General features: G+C 30.9%; 1 protein-coding gene across 8 annotated transcripts in view; it reads right to left on the reverse strand.

Annotated features, from left to right (window-relative positions):
• LOC127725475 (DENN domain-containing protein 5B-like) overlaps positions 1-22,238 on the reverse strand; it is a 47,121-nt gene that overhangs the window by 11,702 nt on the left and 13,181 nt on the right. For 2 of the 8 annotated variants that reach the window (XM_052232471.1, XM_052232470.1), the window contains 15 exons: positions 21,056-21,240; positions 17,269-18,043; positions 15,899-16,046; positions 15,272-15,362; positions 14,552-14,581; positions 11,650-11,775; positions 10,332-10,484; positions 9,014-9,110; positions 8,074-8,133; positions 5,734-5,869; positions 3,716-3,844; positions 3,268-3,389; positions 2,276-2,421; positions 1,367-1,485; positions 330-427 (listed from right to left, as the gene is read on the reverse strand). In XM_052232471.1, coding sequence (XP_052088431.1) covers positions 330-427; positions 1,367-1,485; positions 2,276-2,421; positions 3,268-3,389; positions 3,716-3,844; positions 5,734-5,869; positions 8,074-8,133; positions 9,014-9,110; positions 10,332-10,484; positions 11,650-11,775; positions 14,552-14,581; positions 15,272-15,362; positions 15,899-16,046; positions 17,269-18,043; positions 21,056-21,240 — 2,415 coding nt within the window. Of the gene's footprint in view, positions 1-329; positions 428-1,366; positions 1,486-2,275; positions 2,422-3,267; positions 3,390-3,715; positions 3,845-5,729; positions 5,870-8,073; positions 8,134-9,013; positions 9,111-10,331; positions 10,485-11,649; positions 11,776-14,551; positions 14,582-15,271; positions 15,363-15,898; positions 16,047-17,268; positions 18,044-21,055; positions 21,241-22,238 lie in introns of all 8 variants that reach the window. The other 6 variants (XM_052232473.1, XM_052232472.1, XM_052232476.1 and 3 more) reach the window with 4 other exon arrangements.

The following is a 22,238-nucleotide window of genomic DNA, read 5'->3' on the forward strand; positions in this document are numbered from 1 at the left end:
TCATAACTCAATTCAACAAATTATATTTCATACAATAAAAAGATTTGTGTTTTATTTTTTTGAAAATATTTTAATAAAGCCTGATAATGTGACTTTCTATATATTATATGTTTTTATTCCTTAGAATATTATTAATCACTTATCATGCACACAGGTTAAAAGGTAAACCTGACTTCATGTTTGCTTGTACCAAATCCAGCTATCTGGACCATGTGTTGTTCTTTGTTGTCTGCCTTTATTCTCTCGGAGTAGTCGGTTGTTAGACTTGTATGACTATATATCACATTCTCTCGTGTTTATACATATTTTCCTCATGAAACAATACCTACCATATATATCCATATTACGTGACAATAACTCAGCCACCAGTAATCTTTCAGTGCTTCCATCATCAACTCCTTTACCTAACCATCTACCACAGTTAAACCTGTAATCAATATATCAAATATTTATGTACTGATAACATTAGGTAACGTGATGGTACCTAAATTGCACCTATTTTGACAGTTTTTTCACCTACGTTTATTTATCATCCAGACAAAATTTTCCATTCTGTGTTTATTTGTAGATGTATCCCTATTTACTATATAGTTCCACCAATTCAATTTTGAATCCATATCAAATCACAGAAGAATGGGTTTGTACCGACCTCATAACGATCCATGATTATGTAATGAGGAGTACCCAAATTGCTTTTTCCAGTGAATACTTTTAAAATCTGTTGATATATACTGTGAACGTTTTATGTATATTCAAATATATTTAGCTATAAAGACATGCTTAATGTCAAATCATAAAAATGCAAATTTTGTTTAATCTTTTAAGAAAACTTGTAAGATTTCCACTTCTATTTTTGCTAAATGTGTGCAATTTGGGTACTCAGAGCAATTGGGGTACTGTGACGTTATATGCAAGAACATAAATGTGAAGGGGTTTTAAAACATTTTTGTCTTAAACCAAAAACATAAGAATTTTAATTAAATTAATGCTAATACTATGTATTTCAAATGAAGATCATGTTTGTTGCATATGAATAAAACATCTAAACTGTTATCACAGAGATATATATCTCCTGCATGCATCAAATTTAAATATGAAAGTTTAATGTAATTAAGCTTAATAGTATCTCTCAAGTACTCCTAAAACTGACTAAATATCAAAGGCATATATTATGTTCTTAATTCTCAAGCATGCAAAACATACAAATATTTCAAAGTCAATAAACCAAAATTGTGGGGGTTAATATTGATTTCAATACCCCCTCCTTTCCTTTGGTAACACCACCATCAATATTTTATGAGATTGTTGTCTCATGTACATTCACCCTATATCCCTCACTTCATATTTACTAGAATGTAATACTAACCTGTATGTATGACCAGTCAGTTCATTCCTAACAAGAACATATTCTACCAGCCATCTAGGTGTTATCCCACCGTTGTCGTGACCTATCCTTAATGTTGTTAATACACCCAAGTTTTTATGCTGAAATGTTTATAATGAAATCATCAATTTCTATTCTCTGTATCATTGATTGTTGAATGTCATATTGTGGTTGCATAACATTCAAATTGATTGATTGATTGGTGTTTAATGCCACTTTCAGCACTATTGTGCTTTTTCATGGTGGCCAATTTTATTGTTTGAGGAAGCCAGAATGCCTGGAGAGAACCATTGACCTTCGGTAGGAAAACTGACAATCCTAGTCAATTAAGATTTGAGTTTAGCGCACCTGCCACATGCAGGATTTGAATTCACAACTTCAGTGTTGACAGGCTAGTGATACAGTAGTTGGACTACTTAAACCACTCGGACACTGATGTCCCATCACCAGGTAAATATTTCATGCATATTACAACAACACAAATTTTTAAATAGTTGGAGACTACTCTTTAAAATGTAAATTGTAGTAGAGAAATGCCTGTGGAGAAAAACAAAGAAGTAAAAGGTGCTTTGATAATTGCTTTCTAATTTTCGGCAAACTATTGAACAAGTGGTTCTGTATTGCACACTTGCATACATGGAATCCATATTGAATGTCAAAAATGTCCATCCCAAAACAAATAAACCCTACTTAACCTCCTTAAATAAAGAGCATTAATGTCCTTTATAGTATTTTTCATTGAATTTGTTAAGACAATTTTCTGTAGTACTGATGGTGGCAATATTTGAAGGAGAATGTGTTTATGAACACTTATTCTTATAAAAAAAATCACAAATGTAAAACATAAATATTTAGAAATCATATAAATACTATTTCCTTTATAACTCTCACCTCAACATTAAACTCTAGAAATCCTTTAGGCATCTCTATAGGTCCAGTCTCTCCTAACTGTCCTGCTATACACACCCAAGGATTGGCACTTGTTGTAGAACAACCAAACTTTGGACTAGGATAAATCATTACTTTGTACGGCACAACTGTAAAAAATATATAACAGACAATACATATCAATTATTTCTGTATATGAACAGACAATACATATCAATTATTTCTGTATAAGAGGCTAAAACTTGGGACTTTTTGTGATTTTAGTTTTACCAAACAAAACCTTCATTTTCATAAATAGATCATTATTCTTTACAATTATATAGTTTAGTTATCTGTTGTTTGAAGATTACAGAAAACAAGAATGTGTCCATAGTACACAGATGCCCCACTCACACTATCATTTTCTATGTTCAGTGGACTGTGAGATTGGAGTTAAAACTCTAATTTGGCATTACAATTAGAAATATCATATCATAGGGAACATGTGCACTAAGTTTCAAGTTCTTCAAAAACTACCTTGACCAAAAACTTAAACCTGAAGCAGGACAGACGGACGGATGAACGAAGGAACAAACAGACGAAGACCGAAAAACATAATGCCCCTCTACTATCGTAGGTGGGGCATAAAAATAGATTACTACCTCTTTAAGTTATAAATAGAATCCTGATGTCACTAAACTGTAATATAATAATAGTTTAAAACATGTATAACAGTAAATTGATCAATTAAAGGATACATTTGCTAAGTCAGTAAATTTAATAGTTTTAGAATGAGAAATGGTACATCAACAAGCTAACTAGTTTTAATGTAGTACTTAATTAGTATTGCATAAGTAATTTTATAATAAGAATTTGTTCAGCAATAATTCAACAATTTTAAAGATGAGGACTGGTATAGCAATATTGGTATAATTTTACCAGTTTTAAGATAAGATTTGGTATATAAATTATTTTACCAGTTTTAAAATAAGATTTGGTATATCAGTAATTTTTACCAGTTTTAGGATAAGAATTGGTATAACAGAAATAGTCCACAGCATTCAATGATAGCAGATGGTAAATAAACTGTTCTCTTTCATCTTCACATCGCAGGAAGGCATATCTCTTGTATAAAGTTCTGTAATAGAATAAATGGATAAACAATAATCAGTGGCAGAAGGCACCATATTCATATATCATATACAATATTATTATACAGAGAAATTTTCTTGTTTATCTATGTTTGCTTTGAAAATAAATATTTGTAGATTTATTTCACGTACTAGTAATGTGTAAAGTGCTTTCCAGGTGATTTCCTTCGATAACCTCTAGCTTTTTTTTCTGAAACAGGGGTAATTGTCTTGTTTACTCCCTCAAATACTAAAAGCCCACATCATTTTTATTCATTAAGCCTGAGTTAGAGACTATTACAAAAAGCCTATAATTGCACAACATTGTCCATACCTGAGTAAGTCAGCATCAGACAGTAGAGTCTTTAAATGAGTTGCTAGGACCTTCTTTTCTAAAGACAGTCGTACAAAAGCTCTGGATTGTCCTACATCTGTACGAATGTCTGACATCTGGATAACCTTCCTACAAAATAATTATAGCCATATACAATAAGAATTAAGACAGGATCTTTTACACCTAGTGTATTTAGAATAACTTTTGATTTTTACCGTTTTGCTTGGAAAAATTCATATCATTTCTTGATGGATTTGTGTGGATGGTAAATCTTTGGTTGTCTCTGCTAAATTTTTTAAAGAAGTTGTTGATACCCTAAGGCGATTTACAACTTGACATATACAGAAGTTATTTGTCTATTGTTTATAATTTTATTTATACAAACTGTTCTAGTTTTTTTCATGTTGCTGGGTAGCTAGCTCTTTAATACTTACCTGCATTTCCTTTTATTTATATTTATAAGTTCAAAATTTGCAGAATAGTCTCAATTTCCTAGTGATAAAATTGCAAATCTATATATTTTTTTCTTCTGAGTTTACTTGTAACCAGTTTGATATAACATAAGATAAAATCTATTATTTGGTCCTAAAATTGCAAAAAATGCATTCTTAATTCCTTTTCATTGCAAATATGATATTAACATCTGGTCATTTAACTCCAAAAAATTCAAGTATGATCTCAAAGTGAAATTATAAGCAAATTTAATGGGTAAAATTACCAATATTAATGAATTTCTGCATAGATTTTGATAAAACTAAAATAAGCATAAGCCTGACCACAAAAAAAGAGACTCAGAAAAGTTAAGTTTTTGTGTACTTACCTTAAATCATGAGTTATGGAAGTAGGAAGTGGTGTTAGTGTAGGTAACTCTATCCTGCCAGAACTTCCTTTTCTTTATTATTTACTTGCCTTAAATCATGAGTTATAGAAGTAGGAAGTAGTGTTAGTGTAGGCAACTCTATCCTGCCAGAACTTCCTTTTCTTTATTATTTACTTGCCTTAAATCATGAGTTATAAAAGTTGGAAGTGGTGTTAGTTTAGGTAACTCTATCCTGCCAGAACTTCCTTTTCTTTATTATTTACTTGCCTTAAATCATGAGTAATGGAATTAGGAAGTGGTGTTAGTGTAGGCTGGGAACAGTATATCTAACGGGAAATGAATCTGATAGGCTTTTCAGTATAAAATTGATAAAATCTCGGACTCCTCGAGACTTCGCGTGATTTATGGATTTTGTTGGCGTCTGACTGAAAAACTATCGGAACTGCTCAATAAAGTAACCACATAATTCTAATCGTAAATAAATCCAAGTTTTATATTTAAGTAGACATATTTTGTCATATAAAACGACCAAAATAAGTGTGATTTATTTCATGTGAAGTGTTTTATAATGTTTTTGAATTTGGGAATGCAATCGGCGCCATTTTTTTATTACCCTGTTTGCATTCTCTACCATTGTGTGATAAAATGAATGCGATTATAACAAATTTGAAGTAACAGAATACAAGTTTGATACACTGGCATCACTGTAAAACTAGTTTGAATGACATTTTATTGATATTACCAGAAATTATTTGGATAATAGCGAGTACGTTTTTAACACATGTACGTTTCCGTATCGTATCTTTATTACCTATAACACGACAATAAAATTGGCTACAATTAAGTAGTGTCAAGTCCCGTCAATATATACGTTCCTGGTGTAGGTAACTCTATCCTGCAAGAACTTCCTTTTCTTTATTATCTACTTACCTTAAATCATGAGTTATAAAAGTAGGAAGTGGAGTTAGTTTAGGTAACTCTATCCTGCCAGAACTTCCTTTTCTTTATTATCTACTTACCTTAAATCATGAGTTATAAAAGTAGGAAGTGGTGTAAGTTTAGGTAACTCTATCCTGCTATAACTTTCTTTTCTTTATTTTTTACTTACCTTAAATCATGAGTTATAAAAGTAGGAAGTGGAGTTAGTTTTAAGTAACTCTATCCTGCCAGAACTTCCTTCTCTTTATCATTTACTTGCCTTAAATCATGAGTTATAGAAGTAGGAAGTGGTGTTAGTTTAGGTAACTCTATCCTGCCAGAACTTCCTTTTCTCTTGTGACCTTTCTTTTCCATTGGTTTAAGATGAAAATCATCCAAGGCCAAATTTGCTACATCTGAAAATATCCGAAACTGCATTCCTGTTACAGCATTCCTCAGTTAGTAAGACATCAATTTATTAAATTAATTCCTAGCATGCATAAAATGAGATGATTTAATATAACAAAAAGTCCATCTGTTAATTCTGATTATATAAGGTAATTGTTATTCATAAAACAATTTAATTGAAATACAGTTCCTGTGTCCACACTTCGCCTGCAATGACCTGACAACACTTCATTCTACTATTTGCATTAGCAATTATTTGATCAGCCAATGAAATATCAGCCTTCAAATTCTTGAATTTGTGTATCTGTACAACAAAACCAAAGGACCCTGTCTTTTTAAAACAGAAAGTAGAACAGAGCACTTTTAGAGCCTTGTAACGAAAGCGTGGATATAGTATCTGTATTTATATCAGATTGTTCTTGAAGCAATGAAAGATAATCTTCAACAAAATGTTAAATTTATGTTATTAAAGAAAGTTCAGATTATTCCTGCATTTCACAAATAAATTTCATATGTACATTGTTTTTACAACCAATTACAAAAAATAAAAGATTACACCTGCACTGTGTTATATTCGAGCATGGGAAAAAAATAACCACATTCAAATTGGAATAAACTTAAAATACATGTAAAGCTTAAGTAAGACCATCCATAAAGTTCCTTAAAAAATAAACATGAAAACCCCCAAAAATATTGTTCATTCATAAACGAAACCAAGTATAGACTGACAAGGAAAAATGGTCAGACCATTAATCAAAAATATAAACAGAAGACACCTTTGAACATGCATACAGCTTTAAAAAATTCCCATAAAACTTAATTTTCATTGTAAAGAAAATTATTCTGTATGTACCAACATGCATACAGATACGAACATGCCGTTATTCTCACCCATACAAAACTCACACATGCTAAGGAATAAAATTTAATTAAATTTACTATTTGTAATCAGAAAATCCTTTTGTCTACATGTAAATTTGATAATTTCAAAAGGATCTAAAATACTATGTCTATCAGAAAGTTTCAACTAAGTTTGGACTCTGATGTCTACAGTAGTATATTTTATTCAATAGAAGCTACTTATTTGTTGGAATATTGAAGTTATTTTCAAATCATAACACATCAATTCAGACTTTCAATTTAAATTTTAATAAATGATTCCCCTTTTCCTAGCTGTGTAAGTTTGTATGAATGAGTCCCTAATACTACATTTGACAATTGTAAGCATGGACATGGAAGACATACTCTTGTTCTGTTTTCTCAGTACACACCAAGCCATAGCTAATAATAAATAGCAGAAATAGAAGCATAAATATCTTGTCAATTACTGTTAGTTTTCTATGTTACACTGTTAATACAGACAGCATTGATAACACTTCTCAATAGTCAATTGTGAAAATAAAGTTCTATGTTAAATCTAAGAACTAATCATTGTAATTATTTCTTTTTCAAATGGAAAAAAAGTAATATGGTGTATGGACCAAAAAATCCCTACATTCACTTAACAAAACCCAAAACAATGGAACTGCACTTGTAATAATTCTATCATTATCCTGAATTAGTCTTTTCTTTTTAGTATTCACAAATCCTTCTATTTCAAAATAGAAAAAAATGTCAATCGTTATAGGAAATTAGTAAGTAATTAGTATTTATAAGTACTAAATTGCTTAAATTACATTCCACTGCTGATTCATTACATTCACTTGAACATGAACTTTTATTTCACTATTTCCATCTGTTTTATCTGTAAATCTTTGAGCTATTTTTTGCAATTCCATGATAGTGTAAACATATTTCCTGATCAAGGTTAAGGGGGGAAGTTATTCACTTCATCAATATATTTCCCTCTGAACTAAGGTAAACAAAAATAGTAATCTATTTAACAACAGACTGTATCTTTGTCCCCTAGGTATTCTATACAGCTGCTGAATAATACACCAATTATATTATACGCTTAATATCTTAAAAAGTAATAGTCAGAATTGAATTCAATGATATTCTGACAAACCTAGAACTTGGACAGTACTGACATTTCATCACAGATTTTTAACATTAAGTTTTGGGTTTCTATATGAAGCCAAACAAATTGTCCAATTCTATGAAATGTGGCCATTACATAACTATAATAATATAGATATAGGATACATAATTATGAAATATTTGCATACTGTAATGGAGAAATAAATACATGGCACATGCATATACTACTTACTACAAATTGACATATATATTTCCATGACAGAAGTCGATAGGTCATTCTTAGGTTTTGTCTCTGTTATAAATAATCATACACATACACAATACATATACGTTGACTAGATTACATATCAATATTGTTTAATCAGTATTTCTTGTTTAGAGTTTAAGCATAAGTTTTGCAGACATATGAAAATACCTTCTTTTTTTTTTTTTTTTTGATGAATGATTTTGGAAAACAACATCAAAAAGTACAATTTTTTAAACATATATGTAGATCTACATAATAACATAAAAGTGTTTGAGAAAGTCATGTTCAATCAAAAATAAATAAAAAAGTCATGTTCAACCAAAAATAAATAAAAAAGTCATGTTCAACCAAAAATAAAGAAAACGCTTTTATGGTAGACTGTTTTATCAAAAAGGTATGTTGACAATCATGACAATGACAGTTTTAAATAACAGCATTTCTTAAATAAAATTAAACTAGAATTAAAATTAAAAGATTAAGATTTCCCTGTCCGAGCTATTATGCTAAGGTAATAATTAGCATATTGCAGCAGAATCACAGTTGAACCATAAATGTTGAATGATTAAAACATTAAAATGAAAAAGTATTTACATTGTGTAACTACACACAGATTTGGTCTAGTAATAGTTTATTATCTAGAGTCTAAGAATTCAAAAAGTGTATGTATAGACAGTCAGAGAAACAGACATGCCTTTATCTTTTAGGCGGAAGGATATCATTAAAAAGCAGGTCACATTCAAAATCCGACGATCACAGAATAAGAAAGAAAAAGTAAAAACTAATTTCCTCAGAATTTTTGAACATTTCTGTTTTTTTTCTTATAAAGCCTACCATATTCAACACAGGTACCTTATCTGAATATAGTACAAATTGATGGTTCCTCCGTTATATGTTGTTTTGGTTTGTACTATACTAGCTAACTTACCAGGAGACAAAGAATTAGGATCCAAATATCTGTTGCCTTGTTTACATTCCTCTAATTCTAGAAAACTTCTAAGATGGGACCATAAAGCAGACTTCCCCTGAAACAACATTTTAGTAAAATCACAATATTAACTTTGGACATAGAAACTTTATGTACTTTTCTTTACATTTGTATGAATCAATGTTGGTCATTACACTAATAGAAGAAACAAAGAGTAGCTGGTTAGCTGTTATCAGTAGATCGAGTGAAATATTTACACTATATCAATTTATTTTAAATAGAATGTAAATTACTATTCAAATATCAAGCCTTCATGAATAAACTGCTTCGCTGAGCGCAGCTGGATACGCCCGCAGAGGTCCAACCCTGAACAGTTGGGGCAAAAATGGACACAATATTCAAGTTGATACAGGTCTGAATTTGGATTGTAATTAAATATTTGATATATTATAGGTTTCTGAATAAATGTAGTCAAAGAACTTGAAATTGGTTATATGAAAGATTTCTTGCTGTTGTGCAATACACTGTGCTGTTGCGCAATACTTAGTAAATCTGTTGTCAGACTATAAACAAATAAAATCTTATAACTCTGAAATGTAAAATCGAAAATTTATAAAAATCAAAAGGGAGCTTACAAAAATAGATATAAACAATTTACCAAAGTCCCATAAAAAATGCTGAAAGCATTTTTGAGTTATTGTCCGAAAACTGGAAAATCCCCCTTTTTGTAATGAATAAAACCCCATAAATATATATTCAGAAATTTATAAAAATCAAAAGGGAGCTCATGTCGATAGAAATAAACAATTCACCAAAGTTTCTCGCAAATTGGTGAAATTGTGTTTGAGTTATTGTCTGAAAACTGGAAAATCACCCTTTTTTAATGAATAAAACCCCAAAACTTGGAAACGGTACATCCGAAATTTATATAAAACAAAAGGGAGCTCACGTCAATAGATATGAACAATTCACAAAAGTTTCATGCAAATTGGTGAAATTGTTTTTGAGTTATTGTCCGAAAACTGGAAAATCACCCCTTTTTTAATGAATAAAACCCTAAAACTTGGAAATGGTAAATCTGAAATTTATAAAAAACGAAAGGGAGCTCAGGACAATAGATATAAACAATTCACCAAAGTTTCATGCATATTGGTTAAACCATTTTTGAATTAATGTCCGACATGTTGACGACGGACCGACAGACGGACAGACAGACGGTCAGCGGTATACCATAATACGTCCCGTAAACGGACGTTTAAAAATGTTATTTCTTGTGAAACACCACTTTAGTTTATGATTTAATTTACACAATGGTCACCTTTTTGGACTGTAATCCATGAGACCAGATTCTCTCTAACAGATCACATAGACTGGCTATCAATGTGTTTTCTTCCACACCCGTGATGTTAACCTCACCGTGACCTAATTCTATAGCTTCATGTCCCATCTTATCTACCAACATTCTTTTTGTCTGAAAAAATGAACATTGTCAGTGAATAGTGATAGAACGGTTTGATTGATTGATTGATTGGTGTTTGCTTTGGGCTGTATCAGCTAAAAGGCTATATTGTGGCTTAAAGTGATATAATGGAAGTCACAATGACCTAATTCTATAGCTTCATATCTCATCTTATCTACCAACATTCTTCTTGTCTGAGAAAATGATTGTCAGTGAATAAATAATGATATGATGGAGGTCATAATGACATAGTTCAAAAGCTTCATTTCAAATATTATCTACCAGCATTTTCTAAGTCTGAAATAAATGAATACTGTAAATTCAGAAATTATTGCGTGCATTTATTATTGCGATTTTGTCATTTTAGACTTAAATGTGATTTTAATTTTTACGATTTTGAGAAAAATCCTGTTTTATTCATGTAAAATATTTCAAAATGCGAGTTTAAATTATTGCGTTTACAACTCTGTCGCATTTTTCGCAATAATAAAAACCTCGCAATAATTTCTGAATTTACAGTACTATCACAGTGAAAAGAGAAATGATGTAGATCACAGTGACCTAGTTCTATTGTATTATGTCCTATAATGTCTACTGACATTCTCTTTAAAGTGAAAAAATGTAACACCTAACACATGATCATGATATTGTGACATATCTCTACACTTCACATCCTGTTTTGTCAAAAAAATTCAATCTGCATGGTAAATGAGATTGATTGTTGTTTGCTTAATGTCCAGTGGCAAATATTCATGGATATTCAGAACAATCCTGGAATATGTGAACAATGCTTTAAATTTGCTTATGACAGTGAATTAATATTATATCAGCCCATAAAACTTTATTCTTTTAGAGTCATGGCTCATATTCTAAACATTCTTTTTGTCTGGTATGAGTGAAGACTACACCATAAATCAGATAATCAACATATTTCGTACAAAAGATATTTTTACTTTTCTGCTTAACAACAAGCGATCATGGAACATCTTGTTGTTCAGGAAAAATGTTTTTTCTCATTTAGCATGTTTATATAAATCTCAAACTTGGTTACCTTCCTTACTTCACTCTATGACTACTACATTTTTTTGGCTTGTTAAATGAATGCAAAATCATGCTTCCAAATTATTTCTGGTGTTGATGTATCATATAAATAAACAAATAATAATGTTGTATGTACCTTTGTTTTCCCCTCCTGTAGTAAAGTTTCTACAAATTTCCAGTTGGTCTGTATCATGGCTGAAGCCGACATATCAGATAACTTTGGTTGTCTCATGCTTTTACTTCTAGCTTCCTGTAGATATTTCTATAAATAGATTACAATCGTTTAAATTAAAATTTTACTAGAATGTAGTCTTAAATATATTATGACGAAATCTCTAAAAATCTACACCTGTACAAATGAGAAGTGGCTATAAGGCAGAAACAATTGGCCCCAAATTTAGTGAAAATTTTCAAGTTTCAAACATAATTTTGCTGAGGCCAATCTATTATGGAGGAACAATTTCATTAATATTTTTTGATTTGATATATTTGCCTATACATTTGTTATGAACAAATTTGAAGTAGTTCTCAACAATTCAATTTTCTTGGGCCAAATATGGGCCTTAATTCCCTTTCTCCTGGCACCATACATTTAAAGTATGGAAATATGGTTTCATGGCTATTTCATCCAGCTTTATAATGAATTTGGGTGTTCCATTAGAAGTTTTCATTTACAAAGACGAACATTGTTACAAGATCAAATATTTTAATATAGAAGTAATATGCTTTTCACAAATTATTGCAATTTTTTGGCTTTTCAATATTATTTTTGGAAATATGAAATGAGTAACTAATCAGTGTGAATAAGCCTGTAATAAGAAGCCTAGTATTGGGAACTAATTTTCAACTGTACATCTGATAAAACATGTGGTTTGAAAGAGGTATCACCAGACCCGTAGATAGCACTTTTGTGTTGACATGAAATAGCATTGATATGTTCACTTTCTGTAAATATAATGTTTATAAAATGATGAATTCTTCAAGACATGCAAGTTTTTCTACCCCATGAATAGATTACCAATGCTGTATTTGGCACAATCTTTCAGAGTTTTTGATTTTTAATTTTTCTTCAACTCAGTATGTGATTTGATCGTCCAACTGTTCTGATTTGAGTGCCACTGATCAGTCTTATGTAGAAGGAATGCATATTTGGTATTCCAAATTACAACTCTGGTATCTTTAATCGTTTATTTTTTATACATAAAGTTCAATCAATTTGAAGCATGAAGGAAAGTAAGACAGTATTTTGAAGAAATTACATCAATAAGTTTTCATAAATAGTTATTTGATAATCTGCATATACAAACACAAAACAATGCATATTGTTTTGGGTAAGTTTATAACTTTTTCATGTTATAATGTAAGCCAAGCAAGTCAATGCTTATATATGTCTGCTCATGCATAGCAACTGTTCTTTTTGTAGAAGGCAGCAGCAAAGCATTGACACCATTCCCCCCCCCCCCCCCCCCCCACCATAGAACTATGTTTCTCCTTTTTTGCACAATAGTAAGTACATGATTAAAACATCAGTCTTTATTTAATAATGAACCTATAAAGGCATACTAAAACAGCAACTACATGTGATACAATTCTTATGTTCAAACAACATGTTCATTCTTTAAACGTACAAAAATAATTGCTAATATAGCATTTATACAACAGAGTTCCTTTCTTCAACTCCATAGTATAGAGGGGAAATATTTACACACTGTGACAACAGTTTTCTATATCTAACAACGATACAACTAGTGAACTTACCAATGATATATAAAAATGGTGAAATGATAGGGAAAAGACAAAAAAGATAAGAAAGAAATAAGACAAGATGGAAAAGAGTTTAAAATATCACATTATGATCATCAAGATTCCATTTTATGGCATAGTGTGTTTGCATTAATGTATAATGGTTACTTAAGATTATAGGAATGTTTTTTTACATCCAGAGAGCCGATGATATATTGGGTAAGGTTTTAACTGCTGTAATAATATATGGATAAATATCCTATTTGAGTTCACATTATAATATAATGTATCTTTTTTGAACAAATTTGTCTGTCGTATTTGCATCTTTTTATAGATATAAGAAGATGTGGTATGAGTGCCAATGAGACAATTCTTCATCCAAGTCAAAATTTATAAAAGTAAACCATTATAGGTCAAAGTACGGTCTGCAACACAGAGCCTTGGCTCACACTGAACAGCAAGCTATATAGGGCCCCAAAAATTACTAGTGTAAAACCATTCAATTCTAGTCCATTTTTGCCAATATCATAAGCAGTGTTAAAAGTGAAATTTTAACTGTAGGCCCAAAGCCTGACTGTAGGGCTTATATATTTACATATGGTTTGCAGCAGTTGTAAAGTTGAATATCCGTATGTTGAGGAGTAATGTTGGACACTGATTATAAGTAACCTCCCCAATCTGATGTGGGTTTATAAAGGTTATTGTAAAACTTCCTCTTGAAGTGTGTGAGTGTACATGAAATATGAAAGCTCCTTAAGCAATTCTGTTTACAAAGAAACTTGCTCTGCTTAACAAACAATGAATGAATTCAGTACATTGTGAAAATCAGAGATGTAAGCACAGGACATCAAGTAAAAGTGCTGTTTGGTACTCCAGACTGGTTCTTCTATTGTGCAATGTTAAGGAAATAGATTTAAAAAAGTATCATCATTGCTTCTTCTAATGTATTGAAATATAATAAACCTTGATGTATTTGAGAAGTTTTACTTCCACTATTTTGCAATGACAGCATATTTGCAAAAAAAGTAAACTGCACAACAGTTAACAATAACAAATACAAAATGGAAAAATGTGGAAGTAAAAAATGTGCCTTCAGAGATTTTAAAAACAAGTTAGTGAATATTACATTGTTTGAAAATTTCATAGTAATTCTATGTTCTTCAAGATCATATAGAAAAAGTTCAGAACATGGCTATATAATGTAAGGAATTTAAAGGCATTCCCTGGCTAAGTCTTATGTTTGTGAAAATGAGAAGATGAACCATTCTGGAGCTAAATAATCAAAATCTACTCACTAGCCAGAGCTTAGCATGTTTTTCAACAACCTATGGTACATATTTTACACATATAGAATAATCTTTTATTAAAGTATGAAAAATCTTAGACAATGTATATACCTACACAACCTATGTACATGTATTGCTAAAGCATGTTTTCACAACAATTTGAGCTACAAATTCATGGTACCAAAACATTGTTTAAATTCAGTTTAATCCAACATATTTTCCAAAATTAGAATTCACTGATTTTAATTTAAATATTTAAATTTAGAGTTTTTGTTCTATGAATATTTAAATGTTTTTGAAAAGAAGCATTTGTAAAATAGCTGTAGTTGAGAATTCAGCATTATGGTTAATTTGAAGCTGATGTAACTATGAAACAATTTACCATAAGTGAAACAAATCTTTTCAATATCATCTGAACATAAAAACCTAAAATATTTTTTACAATATATAGGTAGTTAAATTTAATGCAAAAAAAATCATGTATCAAAACCACCAACATTTCTTAATAAAATGTATTTTTCTAAAAACTTTGCAACTTTTCTGAATTAATTTTATGGTTGGTGTCAGTTTATAATCTAAAATTGTCCATTTTGAAAATTTACCTTAGGCTACCACCCTTAAGAGATGATATCTTTGGCTCCTCAAATTTGGGAAAAACCTGTACATTTTTTTCCTTGTGTATTTACAGTACTGTTTTTCATTCTTACTGTGAAAATACATTTTGATTACCTCTCTCTGTTCCGGGTTCATCTTTAAATGTTCTGAGTGTTGAAGTTGTCTGTCTCTTTTTCTCCATTTTGCTCCCTCTCTAGATTTGGCCCTACATAGAATAAACATCCATTTTAGCATAGAAAAAGAAGCAACAGATACAAATACTGAATTTGCATTGAACACAAATGTTATGATGTTTAAGAATGGTTAATCCATTGACAAGTAACACCTTACACAATAAATGGTGTTAACAAATGTATACAACTAATAATGATTATTTTTTTTTACACATATCAAATAAATTGTTGACTGTTTAATTCTTTAACGTAGACTTTGATTAGGGATTTCCATTCATATCTGTATCATCAAATGACTTTGATATTGCACTGAGGGATTTGACTGAGGTTTTGATATGGACTGAGGGTTTCGACTGAGGTTCTGATATGGACTGAAAGATGCTATATCTGATATATAAATGACTGTAATTTGTAATTTTACCTTAAAACAATGACAAATGCTTACATATCAAATACACCACATATCAGAACACACAATATTGTGTTCAAACCCAAAAAGACTGGAAGATACAAAAAAATTTCACATTGAACAAGATCAGCATATTCATGATTTTTTTGTAATTCTTACTTGAAAACTGGCTCTGTATTGAGAACTTTATCATTTAAATGTGGAAAATATCCAGGTTCTATAGTTGTAGATATGGTTAATCCCTCCAGACTGTGGGGTTTGGGGGAAACATGATCAACATAAATCACTCTCTTCTTCAACAGATTCTCTGAAACAAAAACATGATTATTATTATTGTATAGAAACATTCCCTGTGGAATATAACCAGAAACAAGTGTGCAATATTCCTTATTATCCACTATTTGTACATGTTTCCTTTGATCTTACTGCCTAATATTTGTTAAGATAATGGACAGGACTTGATACTTGAAAATATTAGGCAAAAACATCATGTATCAGTGAGCAACGTCATGTGCTCACATCAATCTGCGTCAATTTATCACTGAAATGCACCATCTTCATTCATACAAATGAACAACTATCACAATGTGTTGTACATGTAAAAGAACTTTTACTAACTACTGTAAATTCAGAAATTATTGCAAGGTTTTTATTATTGCGAATAATGCGACTAGGTGAGTTTTGCATTACTTAGAACTCACATTCAGATATCTGATAAGGCAGATTTTCCTGAAATTGCAATAATTAGTCCTGCATATTTGTCCATTCTTCAAAAATTGCAATAATAAATGCACGCAATAATTTCTGAATTTACTGTAATTCATTTTATTTCATATTTTCAACCAAAAACCCATTTCGTTGAGACAACTTGTCAATAAAAAGAATTATGGCATTTTATTTTATGATACTGACTTCATCAGCCCCTTGGGGGCTTGTGTGATATTCTTGCTGATAAAGTCAGTATCAAAAAAAAAATGCCATTATTCTATATATAATGCATACGGAAACTGCCTTTTGTTCTTTTTTTAGTAAGTTTTGCTACATTGAAGGAATAATATTATTCACAGCTGATTATTTATGAGTGATTTCAATGACTATAGGTTTATACCTTTATGAATAAGTATCAAAATAATAAATTGTCTTCAAGCGATTTTTAACATTGAAATATTTAATAATTACCTGTATCCTCAATAGTGTTACATGGTGTATAGGTATGTCTGACATGTTCTCCTAATTATTTAATAATTACCAGTATCCTCAATAGTATTACATGGTGTATAGGTATGTCTGACAAGTTCTCCTAATTATTTAATAATTACCTGTATCCTCAATAGTATTACATGGTGTATAGGTATGTCTGACATGTTCTCCTAATTATTTAATAATTACCTGTATCCTCAATAGTATTACATGGTGTATAGGTATGTCTGACAAGTTCTCCTAATTATTCAATAATTACCTGTATCCTCAATAGCATTACATGGTGCATAGGTATTTCTGAAGCGTTCTCCTAATTATTCAATAATTACCTGTATCCTCAATAGTATTACATGGTGCATAGGTATGTCTGACATGCTCTCCTACTTGCTCCTTCATCAATTTTAACCTTCCATCAAATATCCGTAAACTGGGTTCTGGGTCTTCCCATAGTGATAAAATTTTATTGTCAATGAATGTAGCAAACATCTGTGTCTCAGTGAAATATGATAAAAAGGGGAGATAAGCCTCGGGCTGGTCACTTAGAAAAGATGCTTTATCAAAGTTCTGCATGGACTCTCGATTTGTTAACCATGATTCCATATCCTGATTTGGGGGAATAACAAATGTGTCATATGAACTAAATATGTGTAAAAAATGATTCAAAAAGATTTCTCTAACAGTGTTGTTATAGTTAAGTTGAGTAATTTCTTGTTCACTCATAGAACTTGGATCATTGTCTTCATTTTGAGTAGAAATCTCTTTTGTTTTATCAGAAAATTCATCAATAGTGTTCCAGACACCTGTTTTTTTGGCAAGCTCAGAGATTCTATTAAAAGCTTCATTTTGTTGTAGAATATCTAGTTTGTTTTGAAGATCTGGACAACTCTGGTTGCTTAATCTCGAGTCTTTGAATGAACTGTCAAAATTGTCGAGGTTTGCGAAAGACTTTCGGGTGGTCATGTTTGCAGACTTTTTGTTGGTATGTTGAAATTTGTTTTTGACTTTGATAAGTTCACCAATTAATTCCTGTGAGTGAGGGAAGTTTGGTAAATCTTCTGGAACTTCAACTGTCCTGGCATCAATATCAACAAAACACATATTGGCCTGAAACAAAAATTAACAATATCAACAAAATACATATTGGCCTGAAACAGAATATTAACAATATCAACAAAATACTTATTGGCCTGAAACAGAATATTAACAATATCAACAAAATACTTATTGGCCTGAAACAGTATATTAACAATATCAACAAAACACATGTTGGCCTGAAACAGAATATTAACAATATCAACAAAACACATGTTGGCCTGAAACAGAGTATTAACAATATCAAACAAAACACATATTGGCCTGAAACAGAATATCAACAATATCAAACAAAACACATATTGGCCTGAAACAGAATATTAACAATATCAAACAAAACACATATTGGCCTGAAACAGAATATTAACAATATCAAACAAAACACATATTGGACTGAAACAGAATATTAACAATATCAAACAAACTACATGTTGGCCTGAAACAGAATATCAACAATATCAACAAAACACATGTTGGACTGAAACAGAATATTAACAATATCAACAAAATACATATTGGCCTGAAACAGAATATTAATAATATCAACAAAACACATATTGGCCTGAAACAGAATATTAACAATATCAACAAAATACATATTGGCCTGAAACAGAATATCAACGAAACACATATTGGCCTGCAACAGAATATTAACAATATCAACAAGACACATATTGGCCTGAAACAGAATATTAACAATATCAACAAAATACATATTGGCCTGAAACAGAATATTAATAATATCAACAAAACACATATAGGCCTGAAACAGAATATTAACAATATCAACAAAACAAGTTGGCCTGAAACAGAATATTAACAATATCAACAAAATACTTATTGGCCTGAAACAGAATATTAACAATATCAAACAAAACACATATTGGCCTGAAACAGAATATTAACAATATCAACAAAATACATATTGGCCTGAAACAGAATATTAACAATATCAAGAAACACATATTGGCCTGCAACAGAATATTAACAATATCAACAAGACACATATCATGCATATTGGCCTGAAACAGAATATTAACAATATCAACAAAATACTTATTGGCCTGAAACAGATTATTAACAATATCAAACAAAACACATATTGGCCTGAAACAGAATATTAACAATATCAACAAAATACATATTGGCCTGAAACAGAATATTAACAATATCAAGAAACACATATTGGCCTGCAACAGAATATTAACAATATCAACAAGACACATATCATGCATATTGGCCTGAAACAGAATATTAACAATATCAACAAAATACTTATTGGCCTGAAACAGAATATTAACAATATCAAACAAAACACATACAATGTATTGGCCTGAAACAGAATATTAACGAAACACATATTGGCCTGAAACAGAATATTAACGAAACACATATTGGCCTGAAAAAGAATATTAACAATATCAACAAAACATATCAAAGTGTATTTAAAAGAAAAAAAATAAATCATTTCAAAATGTTAATAAAAAACTCATGACATAATTGGAGTTATTCGCTTATTTTACATGTTTTACTCATTTTTGAAGTAAAGAATAAAACCAGAAATCACATTTTCTAAGAGTTAAATCAACAGATACCAGAAAATAAAGGATCTATCTTCTTGCCTGAATTGAGAAATCTGACCAAAGTCTATTTTCAGACTCAAATTTATTATTTCTGCTGATATATTTCTCATGTACACATGTAGCAAACAATTCTGCTATTCATATCTCAATACAAAAAAAAAAACATCTGTGAAACTCAAAAGAATACTCAGGAAATATTCATTTAATATAGCATGTAATACTTAATAGCATACTCAATGTCCCTCAATCATCAAAAGATCAGATCTCTATGAGTTGATAATGTGAAACCTACAAACCAGTTGTGAATCAGATTTTTTTAAAGTTAACTCAACAGATACCAGAAAATAAAGGAACTATTTTCATTGCAAGCTTTCTTGCTTAAATTGATAATTTTGACCAAAGTTTATATATCCTGTGATAGTATAAAGCTGGCTAATTCCAGTCTACAAATGCTGACTTGAAAAGGAAAATAACTCCAAAATGGGAAAAGGGTACTGCAGAACTCAGTGTCTTACTTTTCATTGAGGTGAGGTATGATTTCCAATGAGATAACTATCCACCAAAGTTCAAATTAAGTGGATGTAAGCATTTATAGGTGAATATTAAAGGCAAAAAAACAAACTCAGTAAAATACAGAAAAAGAAATGATCGGTGTGTCTCGCTTCCATGACTTTAGTTGTAATTAAAATAAATGGGGAATGTGTCCATGATGCCCCCGCTTGCATATCACATAAAGTTATAAAGGGACATAACTGAAGAACGGTACAAGTGACGCTACCAAAATTTGTACTTGATCTAAGTTTTGTGGTAATAAGTATTGTGTATAAGTTTCATAACATTTGGTTGAGGCAAACTTAAAGTTAGAAAACAGAAACGAAAATTGTAAACAGGCATAACTCTAGAACAGTTCAAGTGACACCACCAAAATTCCAACTTGATCTGTATTTTGTGGTAATCAGCATTGTGTATAAGTTTCATAACATTTGGTTGAGGCAAACTAAAGTTAGAGAATGGAAAGGAAAAATTCAGCAATTTTCCATTTGTAAAGGGGCATAACTCTAGAACGGTTAAAGTAACGCCACCAAAATTCAAACTTGATCTGTGTTTTGTGGTAATAAGCATTGTATACAAGTTTTATAACATTTGGTTGAGGCAAACTTAAGTTAGAGAATGGAAACCAACTTTGGGGCGTACAGACGGACAAGGGTAAAACTTAATGCCCCCTCCGCTACGGCTGGGGCATAACAAAAATAGTTGCTGACCTAAAACACATCAGTTATACTAGACATACATGTACACAATGCATAGACACCTGTTTATTATTGAGACAGTGTGCTGCTCTAAAAGATCTCTCTTAGTTTTTTTGATGTTGGATTGCTGATGCATTGATGGCTACTCCACATCTCTTTTTATTTATCTTTATATATACATTTATACTTACTTCACTAGGTAATGTGAGTTCTGATCTGCTTTCTTTACCATGGTGTAACCCCATCACAAACGGTACTGGGGCATCTAAGAAATGGGTGAGTGATGCTGGCAGTATAGGTACGTAAACGTGCTGCCATTGAAACGGGAATATCAAAGTCATCATACATTCTGCTACTAACATTAATTTCTGGTAATCTGAGAAAAAAAATATACATTAACTATAACTACAAATTAAACTATGTGTACAGGATAAAACAATGTGTACATGATAACACAGTGTGTACAGGATAAAACAGTGATCGGGAAGGACGTGCGCCTTGCGCCAATTGCGCTTATCGACCAGAAATGGCGCATAGAGTGACAAATGTAAGAGCCCGCGTGGCGCATGATATTTTTCACTTCGTTTTGAAACGTTGAGATATTGTCAAATGGATTTCCGATCGTATTTCGTGCCGCCATGTGTGAGTACACAACTGTGTAGTGTTTACTCCAATGATAGGAGCACCTATATATTTTTGGGACGTCTCGGGTGTTTTCCTATGGTAATAATAGCAACATGCGGTATGACTGATTACCCAAAAAACGTAATTAACCATCATTCATGATATAATTTTTTATAAACAACTTTAAATTTGTGAAAATTGGCTAGTACAGGCGAGAATTCTTCTCTAATTATATATATATAATCTTTTAAGTAAGCTTGCTATTATTTCGATTGAAAAATCCAAAAGCCTTTTTATGAATAGCATAGTATTTGTCTCCATAAATGGGGCTTAACTGTCCTTGTCAATTTTTTTGGTCTTTGGCTCGTTTTGACATTTTGTAAACATGCCTTCAGCGATTGTTGTTGTGTCTTATCAATAAACATTGCTCTCTACTGTTATTCTTGTCATCATGATGAAGTAATAATAATACAAGTGCAGAGGAAATGCCAGAAACGTCCTCTAATACGGAACGTCTGGAATAAGTATGGTATCGACGAAGACCCACATTTAATGTAAAAAAAACATGAACATGAACAAGGGAACAGTACCAGTTTTAACATTGTAAATAAAGGTTATCATAAATATTGCCCGGTTTGGAAGAAGTTATTGTATATTCATTGAAATTGAAATTACAAAATCACAGGAACAATATCCATGATATTAATTAGAATCATACTTGAAAGTACAGTGAAATAATTAATATACACT

This window comes from Mytilus californianus, unplaced genomic scaffold (genome assembly GCF_021869535.1).
Source record: "Mytilus californianus isolate M0D057914Y unplaced genomic scaffold, xbMytCali1.0.p SCAF_15, whole genome shotgun sequence".
NCBI classification, from domain to species: domain Eukaryota; kingdom Metazoa; phylum Mollusca; class Bivalvia; order Mytilida; family Mytilidae; genus Mytilus; species Mytilus californianus.